General features: G+C 46.0%; 1 protein-coding gene and 1 long non-coding RNA gene across 2 annotated transcripts in view; one reads left to right on the top strand and one right to left on the bottom strand.

The window, feature by feature from the left end:
- LOC141726973 (uncharacterized) overlaps positions 1-24,738 on the top strand; it is an 88,565-nt gene that overhangs the window by 8,113 nt on the left and 55,714 nt on the right. The gene's annotated exons all lie outside the window — the stretch shown is intronic.
- The window catches only part of LOC141726972 (secretory carrier-associated membrane protein 1-like), a 132,353-nt gene continuing 123,044 nt past the window's right edge, over positions 15,430-24,738 (bottom strand). Inside the window, exon 8 of the mRNA XM_074532135.1 lies at positions 15,430-24,677. Coding sequence (XP_074388236.1) covers positions 24,669-24,677 — 9 coding nt within the window. The 3' untranslated portion in view covers positions 15,430-24,668. The remainder of the gene's footprint in view (positions 24,678-24,738) is intronic.

Raw genomic sequence — 24,738 nt, 5'->3', positions numbered from 1 at the left:
AAACAGCAAACAACAGGTCTAACATAGTCCTTCCCCTGGTGGGCTCCCTCACCAGCTGCAACAAAAAGTTGTCCTCCACACACTCTTAAAACTTCCTGGACTGCCTCTTTTCTGCTGTATTAAGTTCCTAGTAGATGTCTGGTAGGTTAAAATCACCTACAAGAACAAGGGCTAGTGATCCTGAAACATTCTCCAGCTGCTTGTAGAATAAGTTGTCCACTTCTTCTTCCTGGTTGGGTGGTTGATAACAGACTCCCAGTAGGATATCAGCATTGCTGGCCTTCCCCTTAATTCTCACCCATAGGCATTCAACTTCACCATCACTAGTTTCAATACCCATGGCACCAAAGCCTCCTTAATATAAATTCAATATCCGGCATAAGCAGAACAGATGATTGCGGTACAAGCATCATAAAGTCACCCTAGGACAACAGGGGATACAGAGGTCCACCTGCAGACCATGGAGGAGGTGCCTACATCAGAGTGGGTAGATGCCTGGAGGAGGCTGTAATCCAGTGGAAGACCTGGTGGAGAGAGGGGGCCCCTGCTTCCAAGCTGGAGCAGCCTGTCCTTGGGGGACTGCACCCCATGGAAGAGTGACCCATATCACAGCAGTTTTGGGAGGACTGCTGCTCATGAGATTGGAACCATGCTGGAGAAGTTCACGGAGAACTGTGTCCCCTGGGAAGGGACTCCACAGCATAGCAGTGGAAGGACTCGTGTCCCAGAGCAGCAGAAGAAAACCTCGGGTGACAAACTGACCAAAACCCCCATGCCCTGTTTCCTGCACTGTTGGGGGGAAGGAGGGAGGGATTGTGGAAAGAAAAGGTGTCTTGGAATGTTTTCTTCCAGTCCTTATCTCACCTCATGAACCATTCATTACTTTTTTCTCTCCTTTGTCCAGCTGTGGCAGGGGAGGGTGAGTGAGTGACATTTGTGGGTGACTGGATTTTGGCCAGTGTCAAACCACGACACCTATGAAAATTAAACTTGCACATATTTGCAATTTCATGTCTCCCCTTCCATTCCTTCTGAACATATTGGCCAGTTTTATTCAGATATGGAGGAATAGGAGAGTGAAAATTGAAAATTTTTGGCTAGGTAAAGGAGAGACATCTGAGTTGGTGATGATAATTCCAAAAAGTTGGAGTACTGTCAAATATTATATACAGTTGTCAGCCTGTCAGTCAGCATTGCTAGAGTTTTCAGAAGAATAACCAAAATATTTGCTTTATTTTAAGGGAGTAGCATAAAAGACAGAGAGGGGAAAGATACTTCAGTATATTTGGATGTACCAACTGCTTAGGGCACAAAGGACATGTCTGAATGAACTCTGAAAAAAAACCCCTGGATATCCCTAGAAGGAGCAGAAGATTTCCCCTTTGGCTATGTTCAATTAATCAATACCAATTCAGTTTTTAACTGTGGTCTTTCAAATTTTTGATTTTTGATTGTTTGTTAATGGGTTAGTACTAAAAGAAATGAGAGACAATTGCATCTTTGGTTCTTTAGTGACTTTTGTCCAGCTATTCCGCTACTGTAAATGGGGAAGACTTCCTCACTTGGCAGTTACTGCTTTCTAGGAGGTTCAGATATGTCTCCTGAAGGAGCAGATTGTCTGTCACAAAATTCATTCTATGTTGACAAATTGCCAGGGGGACAGAATATCTGCTGAAATGTAGGTATCTTTGTTCTAGTCTTGTTAAAGCATGAAGAAATTATCTTTTTAAAGAAGTTAGCATATAATAATATGATTCCCCTGCAGTGTTTTTTTGGTTGTTTTTTTTTTTGTTTGTTTGTTTGTTATGGTGGGTTTTTTTTCTTTAAATACCAGTAATATTTTGTATGTGAACTGTCTTTTGTGCATTTATCACCTTAAATGTTTAAGAAACTGCTGTGCTCAACTAGGAACTGAATAGGGATTGTTGGCTTTTCTACAGAAGTCTTTCAAACATTTTTTTGCACCAGTTGTCTATAAGTGTCATAAAAAAAATTAAACTTATTGATCAGAACAATCTGTCAATGTATATATTCATTTCAGTTTAAATGTTTAACAGATTCCAAAGACAGATTTTCAAATCAGTGAAAATTAATTTACTCAGATCTTCATGGTATGTTACCAGTACATCAGAATGCTTTGGGAACTGATAAAACAAATGTAGATATACATGCTACACTGGTTAGCAATAGTGTGTTTTGATTGTTAGTCTTTGTAATCACTGTATGTGGATAATATGTAGTAAGTTAGGGAACTCCAGTTTTGTGGAGATTGCTGCAAAGAAAGGTGTGGATTTTGGTCAGAAATCTTGTGTTTAAAAAACCCCAATATACTTAGTTCTCAAATCTATAAAACTCTGATAGAAACTACTGTTAATTAAGCAAAATATATTGTTCATCAGAGTAATTTTTAAAAAGTGTCACTTAGTGGTTATTGCGGTTTAAGTCCAGATGGCAACTAATGTTTTTTCTCATGTTTTCATTGCAAATATATTTGATTTTTTGCTGCTTTGTAAATCCCTGGTATTTTGATGGTGTTAGGTTGGTGATTGTTATGTCACTGTTCTGACTCTTAGTAAGGAATATTACATGCAGAAGGGAGCAGCAGAGAGTATAGGAAGGAAGAAATTTTACCAGTCTTTTGCAAGTCTTGAGCCCTGATATGGTTACAAAGCCAGGGACTGGAGCATTGGTTTTGAATATTTGATACCTCTCACATCACTTCTGGGGTGTGTGGTTTCAGTAGGAAAGGTTTGGGGCCAGAAGCCTGAAGGGGGCCATCTTGCCTTGTAGTCTTCGGGGAGAAGGTATTGGGGACAGTTTAGCAGACCTAGCTCCTCTTAGGCATTGGTGGTCCTTTTCCCATTCCTCCGAGCTATGGCTTTTGTGGTTTGGTGCTGAAGGACAGTGATGGTGAGCCCAAGACTGGGCTCCGAGAAAAAGAAACAGTGAGAGAGTGCCAGTGGCCCATAGCAGAGCCCAGCTGACCCTTGTGAAGCCCAAGCCTCAGTGGAGCCCAGCCAAGCCATGTGGAGGCCAAGCTGCAGTCACTACTGCCATGGGATTGGTTGCCATTTTCCCTTTGTTTGGAGATCATGTCAAGTGCTGTCTTTGAAGAGTGTTCTTCTTTGTTCCCAGCGGTACATTCCTCTTTCTGGGTAGGGCATCTTCTTTTTGTGTATTTTTTGCTATCAATGTCAGTGTTGCTATTTGCGATTTTAGTAAATTGGTATTTTAATTTATAATCTCTCCATATTGTCCCTTCATTGTCAGAGGGGGTGGGGGAAAGGGGAGTGACTTTTTTAGAGTTTAGTTTCCCTGTTGGTTCTCAAAACCAGCACATCAATTAGCATCTCAATGTGGGGCATGAGAGAGAAGGTAAAATAACAATTGTGGTCAAAGCATTTGTGTATTAGGTCCAGAACTCCCTGGTTACCGTGTTTCTTGGTCTGTTCATATGGGTGTTGCTCCTAATCCTGTATATATTCCCATATGTGCTCTTCATGATAACATTTGTCAACATAGGGAGAGGGATCAGGATTGCTCTGGTAATGTACTGTGTGATGTTGATTTATGACATGATAACATCAAGGGCAATAAGGGCTATTTGGGATGTGTACTTAGTGTTGTTTGCCTGTACTGGCCTTGGCTGCTATTTCTGGGGATTCATTAATAATTGTACCCAGCCTGTTGGGGGAACAGGAGAGGATTATTTCTCCCAGCCTCCCATGTCCTTCTCCTCCTTCAGGTCTGCTACAACAGTTTTTGAGAATATTGAATTCCCTCTGGATTTTAAGGACAGCATAATCTTGTTGTTAGTTCTGCTATGTCTCCTCTGTATGGTCTACACCATGTTTAGAGACAGGACAAAGATTTGCAGGGAGGTTGTCCAGAGGCCTGCCCTGGGGGGTGGATAGTCATGAGTGGCATGGAATGTGAGAGTACACAAGCCAGTATTTGGAGGACTTCTCCAGAGGTTTTGAAGTTTACTCCTGAACAACAACAGGACCCTGTTAAAGTGATAAAACGTGTGAAGGAAAAATGCTGTGGCAATTTCAGAGGTGTGAAGTTATGCAACGTGCTGGGCTCTGACCACTGCCTACCAGACACTACTTGTTATGGTACAGCACCTTCAGGAGAGGGTAAGGAAACCAGATCAACAAGCACTGTGGCCACTCAAACTGCAGCTGAACCAGAGGGACAGTCCAAGCCAGTAGTAGTTGCCTCTATTCAGAAGAGGAAATCCAAGACCAAATCAGTTTGCATAGTGAGGGATGAAGAGGATGCAGGACCCTCACAACCAGTGGAAGAGAAAGGGCCAGAGATAATCACCCAATCCCTATCCTTGTGTGAATTGCACAGTATGCAGAAAGATTTCAGCCACTAGACAAGTGAGTCCTTATTGACCTGGCTGCTCTGATTCTGGGATGCTGTGGCCAAAAATATAAACCTTGTTGGTAGTGACATCAAGCAACTGGGATCCCTGTCCCAGGATATGGGTATTGATGAGGGCGGTGGGAGAAGACCAGAACCTCTAAACCTCTGTAGGTGACTCCTGTCAAGTGTGAAGGAAAGATTCCTTTGCAAGGAAGACCTTTCAGTGTGGCAAGGCTAGTAGGACACCATGGAGCAATGTATCCAGTGTCTGAGAGAATTAGCCATGCTGGAGACAATTTATTCAGATGACAAGCAGTTCCCTACTAATCCAGATGGTGTCCAATGTACATCACAGATGTGGCTAAAATTTGTACAGAATGCATCAACATCATATGCCAGCCAATAAACTATGATGGCATGGAAGGAGGGAGAAGACTAAGTGGGAACTTTGGCTGGCAAACTCCTGATATACAAAGAAACTATCACCATCGTGTTGTGGGCCCACATGTAGTCCATAGGAGAAACTTCTTGAGGATTTCTGGAAATTAAAAGAAGAAAGTTTAAGAGGGATACCAAAAACTTAAGAGAGGAGCTTAGAGAGGAAATTTTCCATGCCCCACCAGTACAGACAAGAGTCTCTGCTATTAGGAGCAGGCACCCCCCACCAATGGAGAGAGGGTCCACTCCATGAGGTAATCTCTAGTTTTACCTGCATGACCATGGAGAAAACGTGGAGGTGGGATGGACAACCCACCTCTGCCCTAGCAGCATGGCTACGTGAGTTGAAAGGAGGAACGACTACCACAGGAAACTTGTCAAGAACAAATGCTGCTCTGGTCTATTGTGGGCAAGTCCCTAGGCAGAATGGAAGGGATGATGTTGTATCTGATCCTCTTGAAGGGACCTGCAAGTCATATTTACAAGAAGTGACTGAGTACCGTGACCAGAACTAGAGTGGTCCTGACTCCAGCCAGGAAGAAGGAAAGGGACAATCAAGTCTATTGGACTATGTGGATCTGATGGTCTGGTACATCAGACTGTCTTGGTTTAAAAGACAGCTGTCTGCCAAGGAAGGTGGGAACCTTCCTGGGATGGAAAATATGACCCCCTTCCCTCCAAATTATTATAACTTTGAAATTACGGGGCTTTCAGGCAAAGATATGGGAAAAAGAATAACAGTTCTTTACTAATATGTATATGTATAACAAGACAAACAACAACAATGGCAACAACAACAAAGAAAACAGAAACCAAATAACAGCCTTCTCTCGGCCATCAAGCACTTTCCCCTTTTGTGTAGATATAACCAAAGCTGGCAGGGGCACTGTTGGCTCCCAGCCAGGCAGAGCCAGTGCAATTATTCCCCTGCAGATGCAGGGGGCGCTGTGGCATGAGCTCAGCTGCCTCTCCACTGGTAATGGCAACTCAGGCAATAGGGGAGAGGGGAGGTCAATCCCTTTTGCAAAATTCATGGGAAGGAGCCAGTCTCATTACCACTCTGGGTGGTGAAATGGACTGTAGCAGCAACTTAGGAGTGGCTGATAGTGAAGGTCCCTCCCAGTGAGATCAGGTGTAGAAAAGGTCCCAGTTCAATGATCCCTCTTGTGAGCAGAAGCTAACCCATGATAAGGAGAAGCAATAAAGGGAAAAACTCCACAGTGGCAGCGAATCTTCTGGGTAGCAGCAGTCTGGCACCAAAAACACACCTGTCTCCCTTCTGATCCCGTGAGAGTGAGAGTGAGAGAGGACTGAGCCCAGCCCCCTGGCCCCCAGCCCAGTCTCATGGTATTTGCATTTCCCAAAAGAAAAACCCCCAGCTAAGAGACTGTAGCAAACTGCACCCCTTTCCCCTTCCTCCCCATCTTGGCCACATCTTTTGTCTCTCTTAAGTACCTGTCACTCCCATCTTTTGGGCAACAAATGGGAGAAAAAATCTCTGAAAGAAAGAAAAAATAAAGGAAAAAATCCTAACCTCCAACACAGATGCACTGCATGAGAAGATAAGGCTTTAGCTGACACTTGCACACAATGTACCCTGATGCCATCTAGACATGTAGGGGCAGAATCTCTATTTCTGGGGTGACAGGTGTGTCGCTATTGAGTAAATGACTCATCAGAAGGCTGGTTGGCATAATAATGTGTCCCGTGTCAGCTGTTCTAATGGCCTGGTAAGGCTCTGGATGGCCTTGAGGCAGCTCGCGCCCCAAAGTACGAAAGGAGTCTTCAGGTTTTTCAGTTCTTCAGTGTTGTTTATTAATTCTTACCAACAATATTTTTTCCCAGCCCGACAGAGGTCCGCACAGCAAGCCAGCCATGAGCACACTGACTGCCCTCGGGGCGGTCGCTTATTTTCATACCAAAAACTACGTGTAAGATATTTACCTTTTCTCCCCAATACCATTCACCCTTATTGACAAGTGCACATTCAGTAAGAACCAATCTCAAAGTGCCACCATCACCATCGAAGATGGATGACAAGAAGAAGAAGAAGTGTGGGATCTCAGCATCTCAGTCCTGAGGTGCCGAGCCACCGAGACCACCCTTGGGGGGCTCGGGAGTCCTGGAATGTTGCCAGAAGTGTCTGGTGGCTGGACTTTGACCCTACACGGGAGACGACACCTGTATGAGGATAGGAGGACTTCACCGGGGTGAATGGTGAAGGGATTAGTTAATTAGAGGGTGAGACACAGGGTTTAGGATTTATGTACAGGGGGGTTTAGAGAAGTAAGATGGAGGAATTGGGGCGTGTCCTGTCCTTCTTCTTCTTCTCCTCCATCTTCTTTGGTGATGGTGGCACTTTAGGATTGGCCATTACTAAAAGTGCACCGGGCAATAAGAATAAATGGTATTGGGGAAAAATGATAAATATTGTACACGTAACAATGGGTATAAAGATAGGTGGCTGTCCGGAGGACAGTACAGTGTGCTCATGGCTGACTGCTGAGCAGACCTCTGTCGGGCCGAAAGAAAATCTTTTAGATAAACAATTAATAAACATAAAGACAGAAAGAAGAACTGAAGCCTCTTCTCGTCCTTCGATACGCGGGCTGCCCCAAGGCCACTCCGGGCCTTTCCAGGCCCTTCAAACAGCCGAAAAACCGACAAAGAAGGACAGGACACGCCCTAATTCCTCCATCTTGTCTCCTAGAACCCCCCTGTACCAAGATTCTAAGACCTGTGTTTTCACTCTATAATTAATCTATCCCTTTACCACTTATCCCCGTGTGATCCTCCCATCCTCATACAGGTGTTGCATCCTGTGCAGGATCAACGTCTAGCCACCAAGTACTTCTGGCAATGTTCCAAGACTTCCGAGCCCCCCAAGGGTTGTCTCGGTGACTCTGCACATCAGGAATGATGTGCTGAGTTCCCACATCTCCCCCGTCTGTTTGCACTAAAAGCACTTCTTTTGCTACCTGACTCATGACACGCCTTATACATAAAAAGATGCATGGGATAACAAGTATGAGGACTAAGAGAATTATTAAGACATATAATGCTATCTTTAAAATTTCTCCCCATATGGGAGAGATATCAAAAAATCCTACCAGATCATCAATCCAGGATCCTGTGATCTCGCCAAGTTTATTTATGCTGTCTTTTATTTTCTGAATGCTTTCATGAATTGATCTTGAATGGTCTGAGAGATTCATGCAGCACATCCCCTCAAATTCTTCACACCCATGTCCATGTGCGATCAATAGATAATCGATCGCCGCTCTGTTTTGAAGAGTCGCCTGTCTCACGCCACTGATGTCTTTTAACACGTCACTCAACGCGACAGACACAGATTGAGCATGTTTGCTCAACCAACAACCCATGCGGTCGAGTTGAGTCAAGGCCACCCCCGATGCTGCTTGAGGTGAGAAGATTGCTGTAGCAACTCTCTTTGCCTTGTCCCAAGTAAATATTTCGTCATTGCAATCTGCTGCATAATGTTCCAATGATCTTTTTTCTTTGTTCTTTTTCTCTCTTAGCGATTTCAAATCTGGCAACAACATTGAAATTTTCCCAATGCTGCATGGACCTCCCCTGGCGTTAGCAGGAATGCCGTGCCAAATTCTGTCCCCGCAAATTAGAAACAAACCCCGTGGCAATTGCACTGGGACTTGGATTGATCCTTTGGCAATTTTCTCTGTGTATCTACACCAAGCTGATACATTTTTATAGAATTCATGATTGGGAGTTACATCGATAGTTTTGTTTGTCTTTGTGACATTTGGAGTTTCAAACTGCATGCAGAGTTCCATTGTCATGGACCCAAAAATCTCCAATTCCTGAGGTTCAGTAGAAGCCACAGGAAGAAGATGTGTCCAAGCACACCACTCCTTCACAGGATCTTTAATGACCTGTGAGATGTTAACTGCGGAGTGCCCTGGAATTGGCCAGTCGTCCACTGGCAATCCAACCATGCATGCTGAAAATGGTCTCCCTGGCCTCGAATGTGTCAGACAAATGCTATCCAAATTCGCTGCTTGAGCTAAAGCCTCCCATACATTTTGTTTTGGTTGATCAATGGGTAAATTTGCCCCATTGCTTATTGCAATGAATGAAAGAATGATGCACATGAGCATCGCGAAGCTCATGACTTCACTTTCGTGCGAAATCATTATGTTTTCACTCAAGACCCCAAAGGAAAAATCCCCAAAGTCTTTAATTATTTTTTTTTCTCTTCTGAGTGGTCTTTTGCAATCTGAGCCTCGACTTCTGTCTGAGTACTCGTCTCTTTGTTTCTCAGATCAGCGTTCTCCTGTTCTCACGTTCAAACTGGCTTCACATGTCGCGCTGACACCCACTTCAGACCACGATCTGTGGAAACACAAGCGAAACCCTTGCCCCAAGTGATTAGTTTGAAAGGGCCCTCTACTTGTCCTGTCTCTGGGTTTCTGATCAAAACTAAAGGATTTCCCCTTAGCTTTGCCTGTGTGCTGTTTAAAAAATGCCTCACGATTGGCGGATTAGGTTCCGAGGATGAACTATTTAGGAAATTCAACACATACAACACCTTATTTAATTTCATGTAAGGTGTTGCCTCTGGCTCACCCCTTCTTTGTCTGTCCGGAAGGGATTTCAGGGTGTGATGTGTTTTTTCAATGATTGCCTGACCTGTGGGCAAATGTGGAATACCAAATGTATGTTTGACACCCCATCTTTTCAGGAATCTGTCAAGCACCCTGCCTGTATATGTTGGACCGTTGCCTGTTTTTATCTCCTGAGGCACACCTAATGATGCGAATGCTTGCAGAAAATGTCGACAAACATGGTCTGCTGTTTCCCCTGCATGTGCTGAGGCAAAGACTGCACCTGAGAATGTATCTACTGAAACATGAACATTTTTGAGCCTCCCAAAGGATGGATACTTCGTGACATCAGCTTGCCACAATTGAAGACTTTGCAGTGGCTGCAGATTGACTGCCACCTGTAGAAGAAGGTGGCTGCACAAGCTGACAGTCTGGACAAGCACTAATGATCTCCCTCGCCTGACTCTTTGTGAGACGAAACGATTCCATCAGCGCCTGTACATTCTGTTGAAAGAACGCGTGACTCAATCTTGCCTGCTCAAAAATGTCCGGAAGTGTTTGCGAAATGGGCATTGTCAACCTGTCTGCCCGAGCATTCCCTTCCGCTAAAAACCCCGGAAGTGTTGTGTGCGCTCTAATGTGCGTGATAAAATATTCTCTTTCCCTGCTCTCTAGCAACGTTTTCAAGCTAGCCAGATATGGGTATAAAACCCCATTACTGACTTCTTTCAAGAGCGAACCTTCCAATCGCTTGACCACACCTGCAACATATGTGGAATCTGTGACCAGATTGAGAGGTTGTTCAAACAACTGAAACGCTCGGACAACGGCTGCCAACTCCACGATTTGTGGAGAGCCCTGGACCGTCTTTACATCTGATTCCTAATCCCCTGTCGTTGAGTTCCTCCACGTGATCACCGACTTGTGTGCCTTCCCTGAGCCATCAGTGAACACTGTGATCCCGTCCAAAGGTTCTTCACTTATTCTTGGTTTCGCTCTGTAACATATTTGTGATTGCAGTATTCTATGCTGTGGAAAACGGATTGTGCAAATCCCTGAAAAAGCTAAAAACGTGATTAACAAGTCTTTCGATTGTTGCATCGCCCAATCGAAATAGTCTTTCTTCATGGGTAATCTGAAGATTGAGAATTCCCATCCTGCCATTGTCAGCAACCTCGTTCTCGCCTTTATGATGATCTGTGCTGCCATCTCTAAATCTGTGAGAATCGTCTTTGAAGGCCTGTATGGTAGAAAAACCCACTCTATGATTATCAGAGAGTCTTTTTGTGATTCATCCCATTGTAAGATCAAACCATGGAACTGTGTTTTCTTCCCCAGCACTGCCAACTGAAAAGGCAACGTTGGAACAAATCGATGTGCCTGCCTTTTCTGTAACGCTTCTGTGACTTTCTCCAACTCTTTCTTCGCTTCTTGCATGAGTGTCCTGGGAGATCGAATGTCTGTGTCTCCTCTCAAAAGATCGAGCAACGCTGGAATGTCGCTGTTTGTGATTCCAAAAACCAGCCTCATCCAGTTGATCTCTCCCAAAAGCTGTTGTAAATCATGTAAATTGCTGATGTCTGTGCAGACCTCCATTTTCTGAGGTTTTATTGTTCTCTCTGAAATCTTCCACCCTAGATATTTCCAAGGCGCAACCTCTTGAATCTTTGAAATGCTGATTTCCAGACCTGCCTTTTTCACTTCTGCGATCACGCAGTCACGAGCTTCTTGCAGCTCCTGTTGTGTTGATGCTGCAATGAGCAAATCATCCATATAATGAATGATTTTCACCTTCGGAAACTTCTTCCGCGCTGGTGCCAAAGCTCGTGCCACGTACCATTGACAGATTGTCGGAGAATTTTTTAGTCCTTGTGGAAGGACCACCGAATGGTACCGCTGCAGAGGCATTTCCTTGTTGATACTCGGAACTGAAAAGGCAAATCTCAGAGCGTCATCTGGATGGAGCGGAATACTGAGGAAACAATCCTTGAGGTCAATGACCACAAGCGGCCAATCTCTGGGAATCATCGAGACAGATGGAAGTCCCAGCTGAAGCGGTCCCATGTCTTCTATGACTTCATTGATCTTCCTGAGATCATGTAACAGCCTTCATTTGCCTGATAGCTTTTTCTTGATGACAAACACTGGAGACTTCCAAGGACTGTCTATTGGCTTGATGTGTCCCTTCTGCAATTCTTCTTGGACCAGGTTTTTCAAAGCACTCAACTTTTTCCGCTCAAGGGGCCACTGATCCACCCAAACTGGATCGTCTGTTTTCCATGTCATCTTCAATGTGGCGAGTGCCGCAGTGACCCCTACGAAAAATCCACTTCGATCTTCGCGCCCCATTGTGCCAAAAGGTCTCGACCCCAGACTGTGATCGGCTTCTGGACGACAAAAGGACGAATGATTGCAGTCTTGTCTCCTGGTCCCGTGACAACGATGGAATTCTCGCTCTGCAGACACAGAGAAACTCCCCCTATGCCTGAGAGAGAACCCAAGGGTGAGACCAAGCTCCAATTGCGTGGCCAAAAGATGTACGATATTACTGTGACATCCGCCCCTTTGTTGAGCATGCCCCTGATTACTATCGTCCTGTCTCCACATGTCAATTGGCACGTGAGTGTGGGTCTATCTTGACCCATGTGCTTCACCCATGTAGCATGTACCTCAACATGCTCCTTCATAGGAAACCCTTCTTCGTCGAAGATTGACATGACTTATCCAATGGCGTGTGGCGGCAAGGCGAAAGCTCTCCCAACCACAGTATTTTCTGGCACAGTCAATGGCGGACGAAGTGCTCTTGCCAGAACCGTCAATTCTGTATTCTTGTCTGCAGAAACAACTGTAGGATAAACAATGAGTCCAAGGATGCTGCATTTGTCTTCTCCAACTATCAAGAAATCTTGCTTTTTGTATGAATCTCCACAGATACCCGTTGGTATCTCTGCATGATTTTCGTCTAGGAAGCATACTAATTTAGAAGCTGCCAATGCGCACTGTGCCCCTGGTGGGAGCAGGTCTGGGTTGCTATGGAATCGACTGAGGGTTTTGCTGAGGGCGTCTGCTTGTCGCTCACTGATGTTTGTTCTGTCTGCTCTTGTGTCACCGCCATCACTTGTGTCTGAGCGCGCTCCTTCCTCCGTTTCCCGGATACGGTAAAGGATTTCCTTCCATGTCCGTCTGAGAGTAGCATTTTTTCACAGAGTGTCTTCCTCTTCCGCACTGCGCACAAATTGGCCTTTCCGCTTTTTGCGCTGGCGCCGGTGTGTGTGTCTGTGGACAATTCTTTCTCATGTGTCCAAATGTCCCACATCTGTAACACTGTCCTCCTGGGGGATTGCTCTTCTTCTGCATTGTTGCAAGAACTTTGTGTTCTCGTTCTGTTGATGAAGTATTTTTTCCAGCATATTTTCCAATGCATTGTCTTCCGATTGCCTCTCTGAGTGTCCCTTTATCTGTTCTTCCCATTCCTCTCTTAACTCGTTCTTCACAATCAATGCGACATGCTGAGGTGTCCTCACCTTGCTGCATGCCTCCACCATCTCTGCCAAGGATGGCCGTCCTGGCATGGCACTAATGACCCGTTGACAATCCGGGTTGGCATTGCCGAAAGCTAAGCTTTCCAAGAGAGGCCTCTTCGCTTCTTCTATCGTCACCTGTCGATCCACGGCTTGCGTGAGTCGATCGATGAACGACATGAATGGCTCTGTGGGACCTTGCTTGATGCAAGAGAACGGAACATCCTGAGTTCCTGCTGGCGTAATCTGCATGATTGCCATTCGCGCTGCCTCTTTGATATCATTTAACACTCTTCATGGAAGCCGCACTGCTTGTTCCCCTGGGTTGTCATCCGGAGGATCTCCTGCCAACTGTGCTTCTGTGAGATTCGCGTTTGGCCCATCTTGATATCTATTTCGCAACTCTGAAAGATACTTTCTCCATCTTTTTTTCCAGACGAGACTCTGTGTGTCAGTGAGAATCATTGCCACAATGCTTCGAATATCATATGGCGTAAGGTCGTACATAGTAAATGTCCCACTTAATAATTGTTTGAAATATTGTGAATCCAGCCCAAAAGTTTGAGCCGCCTTCCCTAAGTCTCTGAGTGTTTCGTGACCCATCCTTTCCCATCTCGGGTTATGTCCCTGGGCATCATATGTCACCAGCATTGTCAAATCTCCTGAACCCGGAAATAAATGCTTGTCTTTTGCCAACAGTTTTCTGATGCGCTTCTAGTCCATCGTCTTCACCGGCTGTTGAAATTCCTCCTCTGGAAACTCCATCGGTATCTGCATGAACAGTGGAGTTGTGGAGGTCATCAGTGATTCGTTGTACCTCATTCTTTGCTTTGAGGTTTTTGGCCTCACTCCTAAATCCGAAAAGGAAACTTGAGGATCCTGTTGATATCTCTTTTTGGCTGTATCAAAAGAATGCAAGAACCTTTTTGCTGCTTCCGCTGCTGACAGCATCCACGCCGGAACACCTTCTGATGCTGTAATTCGTTTGATGTCCTCTCCTTGTTGCTGTGCTTCATCTAAATTTTCTTTGTCTTCGCGAAATCCCGAAGTCGAAGGATAATCCATTTGTTGCGTTGTCATTGTTTTCTTAGATGTACTTTTCTTTTTATATGTTGTTGGAAAAAATCGCTGCATTGTTGCAGTCTCGCCACGAGATGGTGCTGTGGCTCCACCGAACAGATCCGGCATGTCGGGCACTTCGGTCATCCCCCCACCAGGTGGCGCTGTCACCGGACTGGACAGCCTTGAGGATGGCATGAACTCGACTGCCCCTCATTCGGCCGACTGCCATGTCTGCGATTTTGTTTGAGACCGAGTCTGCATGGCTTTTAATTCAGCTGACAATGGAGCTTGAATACGTGAACGTCTCCCTTGGAGGGAAGAGGCTTGGGCCCCAAGGGTTTGGACTGAAGGCACCGGGACAGGAGAGGGGGTGGAGCCCCGGGATGTGGAACCCTGAGAACGGCCCCTCCTCGCCGGAGACGTCACAGGGGATCGGGTCCGCCTCCGATCGCGATCTGCTTTCCGCGCATGCGTGCTTTCGGAACCACCCCCCGTCTCTCCCGGGCTGACGTCACTCTCTCCCTCCCGTTCCGCCTTTGAAATCTCTTCCCTATGATCTGTCCCTGGCTCTCTCTCCTCCTCCTCTGACGCTGTATCCACTCCTCCCACCGGTGCACGCAGCCCGCCCCCCGCCGGCACCCGGGCACGCTCAGCGATACGAGCCGATCTGCGCGTCCCAACTTCCGGGTCAAATGTCAAAACCGCGCGCCTCCTGCGTCTCCCTACGGTGGCCGATTTGGGCTGTGCAGCCTCTCCCAATTCGTTGCCCGTGTCTGACGCTGTCGCGCCGGTCTGAGACCCTTCCCCAGAGGTTCTGCGAGCCTTGCCCTTCGCGCGCGTGTTTACCACCGTGCCGGCTGAGACAGCCGCCGCTCTCGGCGCTGCGCTCGCAAAAGCCGCACCAGAACCCGTGTCTCCCATCACCTCCTCACGCCCGCCCCCCCACCAGCCTGCACCGCCGCTGCCCCGCCGCCGTGCTTGCCGCGGGAAAGTGCTTCTGATAGTGCAACCCTGGAAAAAGTTAAAGATAGAATCTAAAATGTTAGGCTTTGTGCTTTCCCAGATCAACTGCACCTGCGTAAGCAGTATGATAAATTATATAATTGTTAGATGTGATGATTGTTTAGTAATTAAATGTAATTATTATATAACCATAAGAAGAATAGTGAGAAACTATGTTAGAAATTCAGAGAGGGGCTAAATTTATGTATACAAAAGAACAATATAAGTTTAATAATTAACATGAAAGTTATGTAACGATAGAGTATAAAACATGATCATTTCGGATGTATGGTCGGAGTCAGATTTGGGTTGAATATACCCCGATTCCCAGAGCTCTTAATAAAAAGCACCGCATATAATCCCCCGTGATTATGTGTTTTTGAACGCTAACACTTCCACCCCCCCCTTCTCTCCCCCTCGGACCCCCCCTTCCGACTCCACCGCTTTTCCCGTCCCTACTCCCTCTGGCTCATGAGAAGAAAACCTCAACTCTTCTGGGAGTAAGATATTATCTTCTGAGCCCGAGTCGGAGCCTGAAGTCCCCGTACTCTCTGGGGTTTCAGGGAGTTTTAGGGATCTCTTGGGCTTTGTGGGTGGTGGGATTGGAAGCAATGACATTGCTCCCTGCTCCCGTTCCTCGAGAGCTTTTTCCCCCTGGCTAGCTGGGGCCAGAGGCAATCTCTGTCTCGAGCCTTGCTCTTCTCCCACTGCCTCTGAGGGACCTGCAACAGCTTGTTGCATTTCCAGTTGTTTTGACTGCACTGAGATACCTTCTAACATAATTCTTGCCGGAGACAGCAATTTTAAGGCTGTCTCGTCTTTTTTCGTGGCTAAAAGATCGAGGTGCCTATTAATTTCTTGCCAAAACCCCACTTCAAACAACAGACGCATCTCTGAAAACGGGTAATTAAGTCTCACCCAAAACAGAAGTTCTTTGAGCTCTTTCTTTGTAATCCCGGCTGTGTATGTTTCTGCCATGCCTTGTAAGGCGGACAAAATTCCCAGCTGTTCTTGGGAGAGTGTGCCCTCCATGTTCTTAATTTTTCACCTTCTCACCGAATCTCTGTCGTCAGAGCAGTCCGAAGGCTCCCGATCTCCGTCCAGCAGGTCACAGGAGATGGATCCAGAGGCGCCTTTCTGGTTCCGATCCGGGCTGTTGTGCTACGAACCTTCTTCGACAGAAGGTGAGAGGTGCAATTCTCAGTGACTGCTGGTTTTTTTTCAGACTGTCTCGGCCGTTTTCTGGCTTCTCTCCCAAGGAGTTATCAGTGCTCTCCTGGGAATTCGTCCAAGTCAGGAGCTGCCCTCTCTTGGCTCTTCAGGGCTGATACCCCCCTTTTTGGTGGGAGTAGCCCACGCAGCGGACGCCAGTTGTCCCATCTCGGCTGTTCTAATGGCCTGGTAAGGCTCTGGATGGCCTTGAGGCAGCCCGCACTCGAAAGGACGAAAGGAGTCTTCAGGTTTTTCAGTTCTTCAGTGTTGTTTATTAATTCTTATCTACAATATTTTCTCCCAGCCTGACAGAGGTCCGCACAGCAAGCCAGCCATGAGCACACTGACTGCCCTCAGGGCGGTCACTTATTTTCATACCAAAAACTACATGTAAGATATTTACCTTTTCTCCCCAATACCTTTCACCCTTATTGACAAGTGCACATTCAGTAAGAACCAATCTCAAAGTGCCACCATCACCATCGAAGATGGATGACAAGAAGAAGAAGAAGAAGGACAGGACACGCCCTAATTCCTCCATCTTGTCTCCTAGAACCCCCCTGTACCGAGATTCCAAAACCTGTGTTTTCACACTATAATTAATCTATCCCTTCACCACTTATCCCCGTGTGATCCTCCCATCCTCATACAGGTGTTGTGTCCTGTGCAGGATCAAAGTCTAGCCACCAAACACTTCTGGCAACATTCCAGGACTTCCGAGCCCCCCAAGAGTTGTCTCGGTGACTCTGCACATCAGGAGTGATGTGCTGAGTTCCCACAATAATGTGCCGTATACTTGGAAATGCTCCTTTTTGTAAGCTGATCCAGGCCAGGTAGATTTGATTGGTCATTTAGTTAATACATTTTACCTGATTGGCTAATTAACAAGACACCGTTCTTATAAACAATCTTTGAGAAAAACAAGAAAACAGAGAGTAGGAAAACACCACCTGTAAGTTGTTTATAATAATAAGCTCTCATTGTTTATCTTCAGCTCCCTAAAGTCTCACAAGCTGATTCTGGGAAAACTTATCTAGTTTTCTTGCTCTCTGACCAGGCTGTCACATCCACAGGTCCCCCTTTTGCTTTAAAGGAGGAGGCAGTGTTTGTAATCCTCCGTGGGACCCCTTGCAGAAAGGAGAACAAACAAAGCTCCATTGGTTCCTCTAGCAGTTGCTAGTTATCAATTAGAACCTCAATCAGATGCCATTTTGAAATGATCCGAAAGATCAAATCTTGTGATTCCCTCTTACAAGAAATACACTATTAATCTTAAAATCAGTTACCTATTCTAATACAATATCAATACTAATTCTAATATAGTAACAACTTATCGCTGGTTTGTTCAAAGAACTGACAGTCTTGTCAATAGTCCTTCTCTAGAAACAAGGAAAGGGTAGAATGTTCATTCCCTACTCATGGAGGGGTCATCTGATTGATGGACAGCATCTTGATCATTGTTCAGAGGTTGCCTCTCGGCCACAACCTGTTTTTGGTGTTGCAAATCAGGGCAGACACACCTCACAGCTACCCATCATACTCCAGTACCTGTGGAAACACATGCATACCCATGGCCCCAAGTGATAAGGTTGTACAGGCCCTCCCACTTATTAGTGGCTAGGTTCCGTATCCAGACTTTCACTCAAGACAGGTGCATCTCACCTGAAGGGTGCAACAAGAGAAAATGATTTAGACTGACAGGATTCACTGAATTCTGAGGCACTGTAGGATGATTGATTGAATGTAGAGCTTTTTACAATTGACTGTATGGGGTTTCTCCAGGCATTCCCCTTTTTTATATGTCCAGAAGAAACTTTAAGGTACCATGAGCACATTCAACAATGGCCTGGCCTGTTGGAGAGTGAAGGATACCAAGTTTGTGTGACACTCCCCATAAGTGTAAAAACTGCCGTGTCTTCTGCGAGACATAGGTGGGGCCATTGTCAGTTTTCACACAAGAAGGTATTCCCAAGATTGCAAAAGCCATCCTCCAATGGGCAATCACATCACAACCCTTTTCTCCAGTGTGAGCAGAGGCACACATGGCAGAGGAGAAGGTGTCAATAGGCACTGGCACATACTTAAGTCGGCCAAATTTAGCTATGTGAGTGACATCTGTTTGCCAAAGCTGCAAGGCCTTTAGGCCTCTAGGGTTGACCCCCGCTGGTAAAGGTGCAGCAAGTCCATGACAGTGCAAGAACTGACAGTGTCACAAGCCTCAGTTGGCGTTAAGTGAAATTGTTTCTGCAGGGTATGTACACTTTGATGGAAAAAATCTTGTGACGCTTTGGCTTGTGCAATCTTGTCAGGCTAAGGCGCTGCCCATGCAGGGTTAGCTAACCTGTCTGCCCTGGCATTACCTTCTGCTATGAAACCTGGCAAATTGGTGTGACTCTGAATGTTCAAGATATAATACAAATGAACTCGGGCCTGAATTGCACTCCACAAGGTTCTCAATAACTGAAACAAAATTGTGTTATTGACTTCCTTCAGAAGCGAACAATCCAAACGTTTGGTTATGTCTGCAACATAGGCAGAATCAGTGACCAAGTTAAGAGGCACCTGAGAAAATTTATGGAATGCCATGGCAACAGCCTTTAACTCAACCAGTTGGGCCAAGCCTGACTCATGGCCCTCCAACATTTGCCATCCAGATTCATCCTTCCAAGTAACAATGGCTTTCCCTGTTTTTCCGGAACCATCACTGAAGACAGTGGGTCCTTGCACTGACACTCAGCTGCTTTTTGGCCGCAACGACAGATTGGTTGTTTTTGCCAACTCCAATAACTTGTGACTGGGCATATGATAGGCAATCTGCCCTGAAAAGTTTTGCAGTGCACTTTGCAAAGGAGCACTGTTAGCAAAGCTCCATTCAAAGACTTCCCGCTCTATTAGAAGAATAATTTTTGAGGGATCAGTTGCCATTAGTTGCAAACACTGTTGATGGCATTTGATTATCAAATGAACAATTAATTCAAACAACGTGGGTGCTTTTTTGGTTGATGGGGCAAGAAGACTCATTCCAAAATGTGCAAAGGATCAAACCATTTGTCACTCCATTGGCCAATGATACCCATAGGATAAAAATCTGGATTGGTAATGAAGGCAGTGATATCAATGGAAAGGTCTACTCGATGAACCTGACAAGCAGAAACAGCCTTTTGGACCTCCTCCAGTGCTTGTCGCACCTCAGGAGTCAATTTTCGAGGTGATCTCAGGTCAGGGTCCCCCTTTAGAGTATCATACAGCGGGGACAGTTGTTTCTTGGTGAGTCCCAAGTAAGGACTCAACCAATTGATGACACCCATCAATTTCTGGGCATTGTTCAAGGTCTTAATAGCATCCAAGAATTGCACCTCCTGATGCTGAATGGTTCAGTCAAGAATTTTGACTCCCAGATATTTCCAAGGAGGGTGCTGTTGAATCTTCTCCAGAGCCCCCTGCAGCCCATAAAAATACAGATCAGCAAACAGCTGCGGCTGTATGCTTAGCAACTCATCCTGGGTGGGTGCTGCCACCAGGATGTCGTCCATGTAATGATAACAACATGCATCAGGAAACTGCTTGTGGACTCCGAACAAGGCCTGAGCCACATACTACTGACAGATAGTTGGGCTATTGTGACAGCCCAGTGGCAAAACTTTCCATTGATACCTCTGCACAAGTTTGGCATTGCTGATTGAAGGCACTGTGAAGACAAACTTTGGTTGGTCATCAGGATGCAAAGGAATTGTGAAAAAACAATCCTTCAAATCAATAATCAAGATTTCCCATCCCACGAGGAGCATGGTGGGTGAGGGCAGACAATGCTGCAGTGCCCCCATGCTTTCCATCACTGCATTAATTTTTGGAGGTCCTGTAAGAGCCTCCATTTCTCAGATTTTTTCTTTATCACAAAGACAAGAGTATTCCAAGGACTAGTAAAAGGATCAATGTGTCCCTGTTGAAGTTGTTCCTTGTGGAAGGGGCTAACAGCGGGCCTGTTAGCTAAAGGAGTAAGAAGAAGCTGAGAAGCAAGAAGAAGCTGATAAGGAGCTCTCTCCAAGGCTGCAACCAAGGAGACCGAGAGAAGAAAGATAAGAGAACTTTGCAGCTGGACGAAGCATTTTTAGAAAGTTAGTTGAAGTCACTGTAACTTTTCTCCAATAGTGTTATGTTGACTTATTGTGGCCAATAGTTAGGGTAGAAGAAGCATAAACAATTGAAAAGTGTATAAAAGGTCAGCCATGTTCAATAATAAAGAGTTGCCATCTGAGACTGCTTGTGGTCTCTGCTTTGTGTCGTGACCGCCTCGACAGCGACAGTTCCTGAACCAATTCACAAAGGGTGACCAATTTTTCTTTTGTCAGGGGCAACTGGTGTACCCAAATGGGTTTGTCCACCAGCCACCATAAAGGCAGCATACGATATTTTTCACCCTTTAGTGCAGTGGGCCCAATTAAAAATATGTCCCAATTCGTACCCCCCAGGCTGCCAACACATCTGGCCCCCAAAGACTGATCAGAGCTGTAGTGACCTAGGGCCGAACTGCAGCTGTCTGCCCATCCATGTTTTTGACCAGCACAGACCGTTGGCTTACAAAGGTCTGCGCTGCACCCCCCCAATCCTTGGATCGCCGACCCTATGGAAGCCAAAGGCCATGTAGCAGGCCATGCAGAGAAGGACATGACTGTCACATCCGCCCCTGTGTCAATCAAACCTTGAAGCCAGGTCTCTGGCAGGCAGGCACCCGGTAGGGTCAAGGTACAAGCCATCTGGGGTTGCTGAGCAGAAATATCTGCAGACCAGAAGACTTGTGGCAGTTCCATTGATTCAAAGCCACCATTCCCATGAGTCCACTGCCCAGTCCTGGGGACACATGGCGATTGGAGAGATGCTGCTGGTGCGGCAGTCACTGTTGCTGTCGTCTGCGCAGGCCCCATGGAGAAGGGGGGTGAAGCTGAGGGGGGGTGTGATATTGGCTGGATCAAATGCTCACTGGAAGGCGCCGATGATGGGTGTGGCCAGTACAGCTGTGCAGGCTCCATAGCTGACGACAAGGGACTTGACAGAGTGACCGGTACGGCTGTGGCGACTGTTGATGACGGAAGTGGTTCCGCCCTCACCCACAGTGCGGCGGGGGGGGGGATCTGAGTCGGGAGTAGCAGCTCCTGCCGGCCATGAAAGAGTCAGTCCCCAGCTTGCAGGGGGGGAGGAAGGCGGGGCTGGCAGGCTAGGCCAAGTAGTTTGCGGGGCAGCGCAAGGCTGTCCCACTGTGCGGGGCAAGGCTGGCCGAAACACAGACATGTCCACTGCTTCCCTGGGAGCAGAGACGGGCATCATCGGCAGCTGTAGTGGGGCCAGTTGTCGCAGCAGCACGCCAGCCATTCTTTGAGAGGCAGGGGAAAAGCCGATCCGCTGGGCGTGGTGGCTACAGTTCTGGCACTGCCAGTCGTGCTAGAGAGGCCGAAAGTGGCACAAACAAGGAGAGACTGTCCCCCGGGTGTGTCCAGGACGTGGCTATTGTACTCGACAGTGCCAGTTTTGCCGGAGGAGGATACGTTGGCCTCACAGAGTCATAGGGATGATGATATTTCAGCAGAACATAATCTCTAGGAAAGAGATAGGTTCCGCGGGGGGTCCCCACGCCCACTGTCAGTCCTCATGGAGCCGGAGAAAAGCTGACAGCCACCTGTGATAAACGAATCAACCAAATTTGAGAACTGTACAATAATCTTTATTATTATGCAAGCAAGAATAAGCAAGATTCAGCACTGGGCGGCCAGGAGACTTGCTCTCTTAGGCGTGCACCTCCCCCCTTTAAAGTTCGCTTTTTATTGTCCTTTTTCTCTGGATTCTTGGATGACGTGGTCTGTTTTCTGCGCGTGCTCCTCCTGTTGCTAGGGGTCTTTTTTCTGCCTTCTGGTGGTCGTGGGATGAAGGCCCCAAGTCTTCCTCTTTGGCCGCTTTCCTTATAAGGCATATCTATAAGTCTAATTTTTTCCAAGCTCAGCATTCTTGCAAGGTTAATAATTGTTACCATATGTGTTTCAGAAAGTCTCCTATATCTATGGGGTAGAATTTTTGCAGAGCAAGCAATTCTACAAGGTTAGTAATTATTACCAGATGTAGCTGTATCTGGTTACCAGAGGGGGGGGTTTGTAACCCAAGCAACTTCTTAAAAGTTTCCCATACAGCCCTATAGATACCCTACTTAAACAAAAGCTATTTAGCTATTGTTTTATAATTTAAATCATCATCTAGCTATTAATGAACAAATATATTGTTACTTATTACAGTCTTAACTATGACACAATATATGATTTGTTTTTCAGATTACCATGAGTCCTGCATGGCTCAGGCATCTTTTGGGTGGATATTAAGGGAACAGCGATTAACTTTCAAGCCTGGTGTCAGCACAATGCATGATTCATAGCAGTTACTGGGAGCAATTAGCTGGGTCATAAATTAGGCATTCCTTTGCTCACTTGAAGGCAAACCCTGAGCCTTATCTGCAGCAGCTATTCGAGAATTAGATATAATTAGAGCACAAAACTCCAGTGTAAAATCAGACAGAATTGTGCTAGCTTTGCCTGTTTGCTAGCCTTTATATCCCATAGCTTTAATAAGGTAACTTTATTGTGAATCTTTTTGAAGCAGCGCGCTTCAACAAGTCCCTGAAAGTGACCTGCACTTTCAGGGCCTGGAGCACGTTTGCAAAAAGGAGCTAACAATGAAAGGTAAAGGACAGGTCTTTGTTTGGAGATCTGAAGGCTGTTCATTGCTTCAAAGAGGGTCCAGGAACAAAGACCCAGCAGGGTGGAGGGCACAGGGTTAAATATGGGACAAAAGGAGTGGATCTGAGGGTCAAGGACCACTGGGAACAGGGAAAAGTGGTGCAGGGGAGAGGCAGCAAGCTAGGGGAACCAATGGGATAACAGGGGTGGAACACTGCAGCAAACTGGGGCCAATAGGGATTGAGAAAGGGGAGAACATTCTAGGGGATATACATATATGGTAATCGGGGGCTGAACAGGGGTGGAACATCTGGGAGAACCAATGAAACTTGAAACATAAACATGTGCCTGCAGAGGCCCATGGGAGGGAGACTTTTCTCACCCTAACCTTAGAGGGATGTTTCTCCTAGCTTGTTTCTGCCCCTCCAGAGTTGAAGTGCTATAGCCTGAGTGTTAGGCCTTGGAGCCTCCACAACTCCCCTTGTTTTGTTTACTAAAAAGGCCTCCGCTATAGACCTCTGCAAGCACTTAACAAAATGCAACATCACAATCAACACAACAACAATGACAAACAAGGTCCATAAAATAGTTTTAACTAAAGATGAAAGCCATCCCTTGAGCCGCCAGTCTTTGAATAACTTGGAGAGCCAGTCATTGTTGCCTTCTGAATTTTGTTTACTTGGTCTTTTAAGAATTAGATGCTTTGGTGTATCGACTCGCTGTGATCTCACGGGTTGAAGCAACACATGCCTTCAAACTCCTGACAGCCATGTCTGTGTGCAAGCAGCAGGTAATCAATGGCTGCTCTGTTTTGCAAGGTAGCACGTCAAATTGTTTCTTTGTCCTCAAGCAAATTGGTTAAAGTGATGGATATAGCATTGGACTGCTTGCTAATCCAGCACTCTAAATGGGTTAATTCTCTGAGAGCCTTTTCTGTAGCCACCCAGAGTAGAAAAATGGAGGCTGCGACTCTCTTTCCATAACTCAAATTCTTAATTTGGTCATCACAATTTTAGCTGAATTTATCGAGTGATTTCTTTTGGTGGCCTGATTTATCTTTCCAGTAATGAATTATGGTAATATTGGGACTGAGAATAGCAAGCCGTTCAATGCTACAGGGACCCCCTTTTAGGAATGTTGGGATCCCATTCCATGCTCGATCCCCACATATAAGGGATATACCCTTCAACAACTTCTTGGGATGTGTGCCAGACACTGATACAATGAGCAAGGTGTATTTGAACCAATTTTCTGGATTTTTATAGATGGCACAGTGGGGGGTAACATCCTTCCTAGGGATAGCTTTTTCTTTTCCTGGACTTAAAATTCCCCACTCTCCCACCTTAGGCTTAAAATAGAATCTCATGCAATAATTCATTTCTGAAGTCCCCAATAGATCTAATTCTTGGGGCTCTTCAAATGCATATTCCAGCCTTAAAGTCCAGTGGTCCCAGTTGTCTGCCGAGTTGTATTCCTTAGAGATGTTCAGGGGGAGCTACCTTGCTTTCCATTCATGGCATCCACAGTTATCAGCCACTCATTGATGGGCATCCCCACTAAATATGTAGAGAGTGGGTCATTGGGGCTTCCCACAGACAGGCACATGTTGTCTTGCTTCAAGGTTCTGGCTAGAGTGACCCAAATGTTGTGGGCAGGTTGAGGGATCACCCATCACAAGGCATGTGGCATAGCAAGGAGCATCCAAATGTGATGACAATTGACAGTCCTTTGACCATGGTTGGCTTTGGCCGTTGTGGGGCTTAGGTGGCCTGAAAGTAAATAAATAATAAATTATGAAAATGAATAAATAATAAATGAAGGAATAAAACT

The sequence above is a fragment of the Zonotrichia albicollis genome, chromosome W (assembly GCF_047830755.1).
Source record: "Zonotrichia albicollis isolate bZonAlb1 chromosome W, bZonAlb1.hap1, whole genome shotgun sequence".
Taxonomy (NCBI): domain Eukaryota; kingdom Metazoa; phylum Chordata; class Aves; order Passeriformes; family Passerellidae; genus Zonotrichia; species Zonotrichia albicollis.
This window is presented reverse-complemented; position numbering and strand designations above follow the sequence as displayed.